The sequence below is a fragment of the Ictalurus punctatus genome, chromosome 26 (genome assembly GCF_001660625.3).
Source record: "Ictalurus punctatus breed USDA103 chromosome 26, Coco_2.0, whole genome shotgun sequence".
Classification (NCBI taxonomy): Eukaryota; Metazoa; Chordata; class Actinopteri; order Siluriformes; family Ictaluridae; genus Ictalurus; species Ictalurus punctatus.
This window is the reverse complement of record NC_030441.2, coordinates 15,100,640-15,113,096: the sequence shown is the minus strand read 5'-3', so window position 1 is coordinate 15,113,096 and position 12,457 is coordinate 15,100,640. Positions and strand designations below refer to the sequence as shown.

The 12,457-nt window shown below is 35.7% G+C and overlaps 1 protein-coding gene across 2 annotated transcripts in view; it reads left to right on the top strand.

Moving 5' to 3' along the window:
* The window catches only part of LOC108258987 (cytolytic toxin-alpha), a 36,842-nt gene extending 26,307 nt beyond the window's left edge, over positions 1–10,535 (top strand). For both annotated transcript variants that reach the window (XM_053676146.1, XM_017458068.3), the window contains exons 2-12: positions 1,073–1,165; positions 4,365–6,121; positions 6,417–6,536; positions 7,010–7,092; positions 7,257–7,455; positions 7,533–7,646; positions 8,408–8,509; positions 8,633–8,721; positions 8,845–9,037; positions 9,120–9,233; positions 9,671–10,535. In XM_053676146.1, coding sequence (XP_053532121.1) covers positions 1,075–1,165; positions 4,365–6,121; positions 6,417–6,536; positions 7,010–7,092; positions 7,257–7,455; positions 7,533–7,646; positions 8,408–8,509; positions 8,633–8,721; positions 8,845–9,037; positions 9,120–9,233; positions 9,671–9,715 — 2,907 coding nt within the window. In that variant the 5' untranslated portion in view covers positions 1,073–1,074 and the 3' untranslated portion in view covers positions 9,716–10,535. The remainder of the gene's footprint in view (positions 1–1,072; positions 1,166–4,364; positions 6,122–6,416; positions 6,537–7,009; positions 7,093–7,256; positions 7,456–7,532; positions 7,647–8,407; positions 8,510–8,632; positions 8,722–8,844; positions 9,038–9,119; positions 9,234–9,670) is intronic.
* Positions 10,536–12,457: the final 1,922 nt, after the last annotated feature.

Genomic DNA, 12,457 nt, shown 5'->3' with positions numbered 1-12,457 from the left:
AATATAAACATTAAATCACACATGCAAATAATTGCAATGCTTTTAAATATTTTTATTTGTGATTTTAAGGCTAGCCAAAGCCAAAGTCTGCAAATTTGATGAAGTAACTTTAGTACAGTATTTTTTGATTGACATAAGATTGAAATTTCTTTGCCACCGCTAATGCGCTTTGAGAAGCTACCTTTAAAGCTGCTTTATAAAATAAAGTTTATTATTATTTTATTATTATTAAAGTTCCTGTAGTCTAAGCCTATATAAATAGCTTTTGCAGTGGACTGGGTAGCAACAAGCACTGCTGAAATGTTAGAAGATACACCCATAAATTCACCCAGGATGGGATGTGAGTCCACTGCAGGGCACCATCCACACACATTCACACACAAGACATACAATCAAGGGTGCTGGCTAGTAGTGGTGGTTCATTAACTGGGAGTCGGTTGTCATGGAAATTACACCACTCCTGACAAAACATAAGATACAATTGAGACTATGTCTTTGCTAAAATGATGTAAAACATTACCTGTAAAATCAATTAATAAAAAATTAATAATGAGACCATAAAGTGTCTGAACTGATACAGTATATGCTGGTTTTCATGGTCTACCAGTTTGAAATGTCTGTTTTATTGTACCTTAAATTTGACCTCAATTTGATTGACTAATCTTTTGATTGACTGATTCTGAGTTCTATAGTGTCTTAAAATGATTTCTAGTTTAATTTCATTTTTAAACCATTAACAATTTATTAAAAAATTTGAAAGATTTATTTGAGATCACACTTTAATAACATCTTGTGATTATATTTGATTTATCTTTATTTAAAAATGCACCAATACAGCATATTACATAAGGAAACTCTTCACAAATTGTCCTACAAAAGACACAAACTACACTCCAAAGCTATAGACATTTTGATAATTTTCCCCTCAAATTTTTGAAAATAAAAGAATGTTCTCCACATTATATTAACTTACGACTTCATCCCTGAGATACCACATTGTCACATTTACAACTGCACATTTGTATGGATTTTCCAATAATCTTTTGTCCTTTTTTATTTTCTCTTGCAACAGTCATGTATCCCAAATGCATGGAAATAGCTGCCCTGGGAAGACCTCTGTATCCCGGAATGCTGTACGATTGCCGCAGGGACACCTTTATTCCAGGTACAATTTACATGCCATTTAGTTCGCTATTTGCAGTCTAAAAATTGTTGTCATTAATAATATTAATGTCCATACTGTATGCAATAATGAAATACTAGAAGTTGTTCGACCTACCTCTGAAGTGTTGGGGGGAAAAAAGAATAATAATAAATGATGAATTTTATAAGCTCATAGTCATTGCTATGTGAGGGCTGAAACAGACATCATTGATTATTTGATGAATTATTGCAGTAATTGAGGAAAAAATATTGCAGTAATTAAGGAAAAAGAGGTTACAAATATATAATTTGGAAAAAGTATACACAGACAAATATACTTCATGATTCCAAAAAGTGCAAAGTCCTATGTCCTGTATGTACTGAACACTGCAAAGTACTGACATTGGAGACTCCTTCCATGAATTTTAAGTAAATGTCTCCTAACAGAAAACATCACCATATCAGTCATTAATCTGTAGTCAAGACTGTAGTCAAGTTCAAGACAAATTCCAAGACCAGGACTAGCCAAGACTGAGTAAAGAGTGAGATTTAAGGGGATTGAGAGTGAGTCAAGATAAAGGATAAAGTTAGACTGAAAGTGAGGCTGAGTCAATGTCAAAACTAAAAACCAGGAATGGACTTGCGATGATGGGAGTCCTTGGGCTTGAACCAATGTTGGGGATCTATACACCATGACATGAATCTACAACTGCTCCAACAAGCAAAAGTCAAGGCTGATATAACAAAACACTTAACTACTATAACTATTATAACTACTATAACTATAGGTCTGAGCAATGTGACACAGGCAGTGGCAAAGTTAACTATTGTGGACAGTCCCTTAATTCTTCTATAACTCAATTAAAGATCTTATATGGTAGCACTACTTGTATTGTTCTTTGCTTGATATATCGCTTTGCTTGTATTTCCTTATTTGTAAGTCGCTTTGGCGTCTGCTAAATGAATAAATGTAAATATAAATATAAGCACAGACACTGAATGACAAGACAAAAACATGACAAGACAAAAACAGAGGGAGATGTGCAATGGAAAAGCTTATAAAAGTGCATAATTTTTTTTATCAGAATAAGTGTGTGTGTGTGTGTGTGTGTGTGTGTGTGTGTGTGTGTGTGTGTGTGTGTGTGTCTATCAGTATCAGTTACTACTAATTATGCTTAAATCATCACAATTCATTACAAATATTAATTTAAATATGACCAATAATAGGTGTTGTTGAATGCCCTATCTAACATTGCACCAGCTACTTTCTGTTAAGCTGCTCCCTGATGTATAATATGTATGGCCAATAATGCATTTCGACATATGAGAAAAATAATTTGTGATTGAGGAAGCAAATTTTGCTTAAATAATTTTGAGGAAAAAATCAGGGCCTTTCTGGACTTCCATAGAATCAAGAGTGTGCTGATATAAACAGGTGTAGATTGTTCCTTTAGAGATCAAGTTCATATGTTGTCTTACAATAGTCCAGCTGGCATGCAGTTCATGTGCTATTGACCCAATTATCTGAATATTAAACTAATTTTACCACAATACAAGAGACACAATGCAAACAGCGTATCCAAATCAAACCTCTACACAGCTCGTACAACACTGCTATGGACTGTAAACAGCAATGTGTCAAGCCATGCTAAAGCTACTCCAAACTAAATCTCTAAAATAAAATAGGCCTTCTTAGGAATGTCTTTACCTTGTACAAGCTAGGTCATCAGGATATATTTGCAGCACAGTCATTTAAAATCCAACTCTGTTTTTGTGCTCTACTATCATATTTTCTGTTGTCTGACATTATGAGAACTAGCTAGATTTTATCAAAAGCCCATATGATTGTACCTGCTCTCCCTCCTATGTTTAAAAATTAAACCAGTAAACAAAGGTCAAATATGACCAACGTATAACTAAACAAATCAAAGCACCCACTTTTTACAAAGTATTTATACTGGACAAGTTAGTGGTAATATATCATTGACAGTATTGAGAGTGCTGAATTTAAAACGTTAAAGACAACAGATAAAGTTTTTAAATGTTTAAATGGGCTAATAAAAATCCATTAAGAAAAAATATATAGCCAACAGAACTGTGTGAATTATATTTTCACAATTGTTAGCACGGACAGAAATCAGCTGTGTGAAGAAATGACCATGGGTGACTTTTAAAATAGTCCTCTTTTTGCTTTTTCTCCTCCTCTTGATTTCTCTTGCACTTCTGGTTGCCAGATAGGTTCATTTTTCAGTTTAATTTAAAACAATGAGATAGCGACCTGCAAAAGGGCTCCTTTAAGGGGGTTGCTGCGATGTTGCTGCAAATTATTTTAAGCTGAAAATTTCTGATTATTTAAATGAGCAGCATTCAGGGACCCTCTCTATACGTGGGGCCCCAGGCAATTGTATTCCCTTTAGATACACCTCTGCTTTTACCACAGATGACAAGATGAAGAATGATGTGAGTGATGCTGATAATCAAAGTGATAATACGCATGTCTTATTGTAACCTTTTAACTGTTTACGATTTGGCAGTAAATGTTTTTCCATAAGTAAATAGTGTTATACGTGTAGAAGTAGGTGTGTCTTTGAATGGACCTAGAAAGAAATCTTTAGTATTATTTTCTCCTTTTTCATTTTGGGGACATGTAAAATGCTACAATATTTTTAGAACTATAAAGTAGAACAGTATATAAAAATTTGAAGAGTATTTGCAGGCCATCACACATATTTAAATGTATTTTTATTTAGCCTTCTTTTGTTCTCTGTTTCGTGAAGTTATTAAAAATGAAAAATGCAGCTTGTCATATTACCAAAAGATAAAAAGCACTCCATCCTGAAGACTTTCCCATTGTCTCTGACTGTTACAAAGCTCTGACAGTAGACCATCCATAAAAATAAAACATCTCACAGAAAACTTCACCATATAAACAATTTTTGTATTTTGTTTATGTGGAGCATTTGCCATACAAATCTGTGTTAGTTGTTTCTATAGAAATATACTGTACTAAAACAAGCATGTTAATGTAAAGGTGTGATTTGCAGCTATACTACTGTTAGAGCTTTTGTTATTGGAAAATTAATCAAGACATTCTAACCAATCAGAATTGAGCATTCATCTGCACTGTGGTGTTAAAAGTAAATCATATATCATCAGAAAAAGTTGATGAATCAAAAATATTTGTGATGCAGCTATCATTCCTTATCACTTTCTTGTTTCAGGTGTTACTTTATGGGATAAGAAAGCATTGCGTGATGACCTTGATGTACGTCAGCAGCCTCAAACACAACTGAAATTTGCTGCCTCAGACACCCTCAGTGATAAGTCCAATCTTCTAAGTATAAGTGGTTCCCTTAAAGCCAGTTTCCTCGGTGGTTTGGTGGAAGTTGGAGGATCGGCCAATTACCTGAGTGATAACAAATCCTCAGCACGTCAGTGCAGAGTTACTATGCACTACAGGCAGACCACAAAATTTGAACAACTCACTATGAACGAGCTTGGCAATATCACCTATCCACAAGTATTTGACCAGAAAACAGCCACCCATGTAGTTACAGCTGTACTGTATGGAGCTCAGGCTTTCATGGTGTTTGATCATGTAACTGGTGAAAATGAGAACAAACAGGACATTGAAGGAAGCCTTCATGCAGTGGTCAAGAAGATTCCTACCATTTCCATTGAGGGGGACGGATCCCTATATATGAATGAAGAGGAAAAACAACTGTCTGAGAATATCAGGGTCACATTTTATGGTGACTTTGAGCTTGAAGAAAACCCCATCACATACAAGGAATCCCTGGAAGTGTACAAGAAGTTGCCCACTCTGTTAAAGAAGCGACAAAATGAAGGTGTGCCACTGAATGTGTGGCTGTATCCTCTCACACTTTTGGATGATAAGGCTGCAAAGTTGGTGAGAGAAATCAACATGAGGCTGGTGGATAAAATAGAACATTTGCTGGAAGAGCTCGGTGAAGAGGAGAGGAGATGCAATGATTTGATGAAAAACCAAATGGCAAATGATTTCCCTGATCTAAAAGACAGATTGTTAAGGTTTCAGACATTACAAAAGAAATATACAAGATCATTCCAGAAAGCACTCTCCAGACTTTTGCCAGCTATTCGAGATGGGACACAAGAGGACAAGGCATTGGGGGACATCCTGAACATCCATTACACATCACCCTTCACTGCTAGCAACATGAACAAATGGTTAGATGATGTTACAACTGAAGTAAATATTCTGAGTTCCTGTACTAGTGGACTGAAGGACCTCACAGTTGTGAAATCATCTTGCTCACTCAGATCCATCCTCTTGGATCATGATGTTGATGTGATCATATGTTTGACTTTTACATCTCTCAAGTTTGAAGACTCCTACCTTGTGGCTATAGAAGACTTTGAGAACTCTGAAAGATTTACAACGTTGGATCAAACAAGTGAGGGTGGTTTCTCTCTCCAAGCAACACAGCATTGGTTCACTTCTCATGACATTCCAGCGAGAATGAGGAAGAATATTTCTTTCTTTACAAGTTTTTCAAAGGCCAATAAAAATGAGAAGAAAATCAAGTTCATCATTGCCTCCATATCTGACCCCACCAATGCAGGAACCTCCATCCGACTTTACCGGAAAGGTGTTCTGACAGATCCTAGGTTTCGGCCTGTATCCAAACCACCTCCACCTGTGGTGCAGGCCAGTGATGAGAAAGTCCTCCTAAAGCTTTCAAAATCCCCAACTGGAGAGACGGTACAGTTCAGAGTTGAATACAGGAGGACACTACCAACTGATTCAGAAGATGACACTGATGAATGGACAGTCACAGACACTTCAGATGCAGAGTTCACACTGACTGGACTAAAGCTAGCAGACCAATACATGGTCCGATACAGAGCAGTTAGTAATGTGGGAGTGAGTGAAGCCAGCGACTCTGTCCCCTTCTCCATTGATCCGAAGCTCAGTATTAAAATGTGCCAGCCATGGGTCAGTGAAAGATATATCAGATTCTTACTCATTTCTGTTTATGCATGTATATGGGTGTTTTTTCATTTGTAATAATTAAATTTAATTTTAAAAAATGTAGCCTATTGAAAAGGAACAGATTCTCTCATGTTTTCATATTTTGAAATATGCATCAACAGTGCATTAAAATCAACTTTAAATTTCTTGTATTAAAAAAAATCAGTCCATTGACTGATAATTAATATTTCTGCATGTCAGTAAATGGTAAATGTAGACTTTAATTTATTTATGTAACATATCATTTTGTTTCCCACAGAACCTCTTCACATCTTCCTTCCTTAATGATCTAAGGAAAAAAATAATGACCAGCATGGGCATGTCACGATGGTCTCTCTCTACTATCAAGTCAGAGGTTACAAATGTTGTCAACAGTCCTGTGAGTAGGAGCTCACAATGAATCCCAATATAACAGTAAAAGTTTTCAATTAAACAAACAAACAAGCAAAAATCTCTACTTATTAGTGAAAATCTCATTTCCACTTTGTTGACAAATTCAGACCAGGTGGGCCATGACATCTACAGGTGAATTTTAGATTTAAGTAAATATATATGCACACAAATTAAGTAGCTATATGACTGCTACTTGTCTTGCAAAAAAAAAAAAAAATTAAGTCCAAAGAGGCCCAGTTCAGCCAAGTGTGTTGAAAAAAATTACTATAAAAATTGTAAGGGTTAATGACAAATACTGCCTTCTGGCCTAAACTTGTTTATAAACTGTTTTTGACTTGGAATGTGGAAAGAAGAATAAAAAAATTATATTGCATCAGCCAAACCAGTGTTGTTTAGTATCTATGAACAACATTATAGTATATCACCATTGCATGTGTTATGTGCTTATACTCACCACAGAGCATTCCCCACATTGACAAAATTCCTGGAGGGCTGACAGCAGGAATGGCTTTGTACTTCCAAGGGGTTGTAATAGGAAAAACGTTTGTATTCATATCTTTCACCACATGATACACAAAATAATCCAGCAATGTGTTGTTCAGTAATGGGAACAAAGATCTAATATGGGATATAATATATCTAGTATGGGACTACATTGACTTAAACTAGAATCTTCTTGTGTATTCTGTTTTTACTTCAAACAAAGGTTTGCATTTAATATTGTAAACGGGCTGAGGGTTGATGACAACATCGCTTTTCACTTCAACCCTCGCATCAGTAAAATGGTGGTCCGAAACAGCTGCAGGAATGGCAGTTGGCAGAATGAAGAACGCACTTCAGGGTGCCCCATTCCCAAAGGATCAGCCTTTGATGTCTTTATTGTGACCAAATCGGAAGGCTATGAGGTATGGAGAATAAAAATAGTAGGCACACATTAGCAGAATAGATAAATTCATAAGAATGAAATCTCTGTTCTTTCCAGGTATATGTAAATGGTCAGAGGTATTGCCTGTTCAAACATCGCATGGATTTGGGGAACGTGGTTTCACTTTACATTGCTGGCGACGTTATGATGAACATTGTTGGTATTGTTGGAGTAAGTTACATACTCTGGCACTTCATTTATGGTTGTTTTTTTTAATATGCATTGTGAAGCCATTCTTCTGAGACAAGGAGCTTAAATTTGTATATCAGAAATGAATGCACAAGGATTTACATCTTGGTCTCATTAATGTAAAACCTAGTGAATATACTGTATATACTGTACACAGAAATGCTGTTTAATAACTGGACAACACCAACTGAGCACATTCCCATTACCTTACCAGATATCTGAAACAGAAATATGACACGGCTTCAGGGAAAATTCAATATTTTTGAGCCGTTGCTAAGGTGGTCTGGGAGACACATAAAACTTTTCTGCTTTTTCAGATAAAGCAGCAGTCAGACCAAACAGATAAACATTTTCCCCACAGGAAAGGCACTTAACTAAAGGGGAAAGGCCACAGGACATGAAAGATGCACACATGCTTCTGGTAGCAATTAATTTCACTTTGTGCTGACTTTGGGCCATATTCAGAGTTGAGTTACTTGCAAACAGTGAGGATTTAATGCACATTTTACTTGTGAATCTGAATGGTTGCCCTCACCTCTTGCTTAGTCTAGCAGTTTATGCAAACCACTTATCTCTTGTTCACCTTTAGTTCTTCTTATATGTTTGTTTTCCCTATCGTGGCTGGCATCAATTATGCAGCACTTTGGTTTCTCATAAATGAGAGGAAAACAGGTTGAGAATTTCAGAGACATTGTGGATAAGCTTCATAAGCATTATGTACTGTATGTCAATGCTCTCTTCAGAATTGGAACACATCTACATTTGGTAAGGAACTAAACTCTGGCACCTCACGCACAAAGCTTTCTGACATCCAGTCTGATGTGCCACATCCAGTCTGCAACCCTGTGAGTAACAGTTTCATGCCATGACTGAATGACTGAACAAGCCAAAAGAGTGCATTGTTTATGATAATAATCACATGATCAGAGATTTATCATTAAAAAATGAATGATGCTTAACCACAACAGAGCAAACCATATTTGGAATCAATCCCTGGAGGCTTGAGACCTGGTGTGGCTTTGTTCTTCCAAGGGGTTGTTACTTCAGATAGTGAACGGTATGTGAAATGTGTTTTATGATTTCATGACAGTTATGAAAAGCAGTTATGGAGCAGATTAGGTAAAAATTAAATTCAATTTACCTTTAAAAGTCAATTAAAAGTTAAAACAACTTCTTTCAGCTTTGAAATAAATTTGCAGACCGAGCAGAAGTACATCGCTCTCCACTTCAACCCCCGTTTGTACTCTAACTCTGTGGTCCGTAACAGCCACAGGAATGGGAGTTGGGAGAGGGAAGAAGTGACACCAAGAGGCCCTTTTGTCAAAGGAGGAGCCTTTGATATCATCATGGTTGTTAAACCAGAAGGATATGAGGTGTGATATTATGGAGCAATTACATAAGTTTGTCAAAGCTTTAAGCAAACTGATTAAATAAGGTTGTGTTTTATTTGTTCAGGTGATGGTGAATGGCCTGGAATACTGCACGTTCAACCACCGTATACCAGTGGACAAAGTGACTACACTTGGCGTTTGGGGAGACGTCTTTATGAACACCGTCAGCATTATTGAAGTAAGTCACTTTTACCATTTTATCATGGTTACCATGAAGTACGTTATTAAAACGGTGGTAGTGACATGGACACTAGCATTGTTTTACTGTTGTACTTTATGGTAATTATGTTTTCAAATATTTAACCATGATACTGCTAAGGATTTACAACAGTGCTTTATGATAAATATACTATAAAGAGTTTAAGGAAACCTCGATACATCGAACAAAACAAACAGGGTCAAGCCCAGAATAGTGTGGACTCAATAGTAAAGAACGATATGTTCAGCTACGTCTTACCCTTAAATTGTACATTTTAGGAAAACCCAGCTGTAGGATGCAACAATTATAAAATCAAGCAAGTTACAATTTACAAAATATATGATTGAAATTTAATGTTGTATATTTGCATTATAACAAACAGGAATGTTAAGAGATGCTTTCTTTTTTTTCAATAGGTGAAAGATGTTAATCTGAAAGTCACTATTCCTGCCAATATTTGAGGATTTGCATCTTCCCCAAAGGCACAGAAAATTTAAGATGGTTTTGTTGTTGTTATTGTTGTTGTTTTATATATTCTGCTCAAGTATATCAGAATTCAGAATTCAGCAGTTCGTGGACATGATTTGTTTTTTTATTAATCAGTCATTTTTTTGCTTATGCATTCTTATGAGATTTTTGTTGATTATTATTGATAGAAATGAATGCAAATATATTTTTTACTGCAGTTGTATTGTACCTTAATACAGTAAATGATATTGTTAATTTGCATTATTCTATATATAGACACAGATGAAGCAGAAATTAGAGCAGGTCATGATTGAAATAAATAAATGTAGGTATTCTGTTTCAGTGGATGAGCTGTGTACTCCATCAAAAGACATATCCTTTTTACTTGATGAACCCATTTTCCAATAACAGAGGTTTTAAGTAAAAATTCAGTGCAATAGAGGTCTGGTAATTAGCTATTGTAACAAAACAAGTGTTCACTAGTTAACATTTTCCTATGATTATTTTTTTTCAATCTGATTAACACCAAGAACAAGGTTGTAGTTGACACAGTCTCTTATTGAAGTTGTCAGTTCCACATTAAATACTGATGCGAATACAATATTGCACAGGTAAAGAGTACTCTTTGCTCATTTTTAAAAACATGATCCATGTGCAGTATTGTAAAACATAAATGAATTGGCTAATTATACCTCTTGCCCAAACGTGTTTGCTGTTATTACGAATCGGGAAACTATTTACTTCCTGATTAAATTATTTGAACAATGTACTGATTATAACCATTGAATAAATAATAATAAAACTAAGGTTTGACACATTGCCTGAACTTTATTCTCTATAAATGCATAATCTGTCATTTTAAACCCAATGTGTCTTCTCTCTTAAAGGTATCACAATATATTGCATAAAAACGAGACAAAAAAGAGACAGCAAGTGAAGAGTCTTTGGTACAAATATCCTTCATGACTAGAGATTTCTCGGTCCTCTCAAGCTAACCCTGCTTGTGGTTTCTCTCTCTCTCTCTCTCTCTCTCTCTCTCTCTCTCTCTCTCTCTCTCTCTCTCTCTCTCTCTCTCTCTCTCTCTCTCTCTCTCTCTCTCTCTGTGTGTGTTCTACAGGTGTGCATTCACATAGGTACAGAATCACAAACAAGCCAGTGTCAAAATAAATGCAGTGCATCATGTGTCATATTAAAACTGATTTATGGTTTCTCCCTTAAAGGCATCATAATATATCGTATAAAATGACTAGAGAGAGAGCAAATGAACTCAAATCTGATCGCAGAGCAATTTAGGCAATTTAGAGTGATCAGTTCACCTACCAGCATTTATTTGGAGGTAGGGGAAATAGGTGAACCCAGAAGTACCCTTATGGACACTGAGAGAACATGCGACACAGAAGAGACTCAGGACAGAACCAGAGACCCTGGAACTGACAGGTGGCAGTGTTGAGACTCGCTTTAATGTATGTAAATAAATCAATCATTGTTAATATACTCACATCAAATAAATAAATAAAAAAACAACTTTTTTAACGGTTTAAAGTAAATGACAGAACACCTGACATTGGTGTGATGTAGAGCTGGCAAGGAATAAGGGGAAGCTAGAGAAACCATGAATAGCGCCCTGTGTGAAAGTCATAACTCCTCTCAAAGACTGTCTGATTCTAAACACATTTAACTGAAAGTCATATGACCCAAAGGATTTGAAGTGTGACCTTCATGTGAAAGGCCAGTGTAACTTATTTTAGGAACTCTCTGAGCAACATATTTAAAGCAGAAACACATGTTTGTTGCATATTGTGTCCAAATGCCACTGTTGCTTTTAAGTCAGCTCAGCCACAAACTAATTACTGAAACAGCTGTAACTATTAATTCGTCAAGTTTGAATAACAGTCACAATACGGGTATAAATTAAACCCTACCCATGTTATGTTTCAGTGCTACGATTTAAAAAAAAAAAAAAAAAAGTCACAAGATTGAGACAGAGGGAGAAAGAGAATGTGAGGTTCTTGTGCCAAGACTTTGCATTCTTCTGAGTTCATGCAGGAGTTCATGCCAACATGCTGCAAAAAAAATTATACGTTTTTGTTTGATGTACTGATTAGACATGCCTTCAACTTGATTAGACATGGTACTGTACAAATAATCATAATGTACTGTATATCATGGAATAATTTATACAAAATATTTCCATTGTTCCCTACAATAATTTTAGTAACTGAATTTTATTCTTATACCACAGCAATATTGAATTGTTCAATCTTATTGGTCAGAAGGTGTTGCTTCTTTCTGCTATAACAGCAGTTCTCACAATTGTTCCAGTTGCAAGGCAAATCACAGGTTTATATTGATTCACTCATTCTAATACATCCAGATAAACATAAAAGAAATACACTGCAGACAGCAATCTGTATAGCTTACTGTATGTGGGAATAATGTTTCAGGCCACTGACCTTAATTCTTAAGCTGAACAAAAATGGTTTACACAACAAGCCCAAAGAGAAGTAACAAAAATAATATATATCTTTAAAAGTATGTATTTAATACGTTGCAGGTTTTCTGCCTTTGCAGTTTTATCTCATGAAAACTGTGTAGGAATTCTAACCATCAAGTGTGATCTTCTACAAACTTAACAATAGTGTGAATTCTCAGGAATTTACGGTCACTAGACTTAAGTTCATGTGTGGCAAGCTGATCGGTCTTGAGGAGATGATGCACGAGTTGGTCATGAGAGG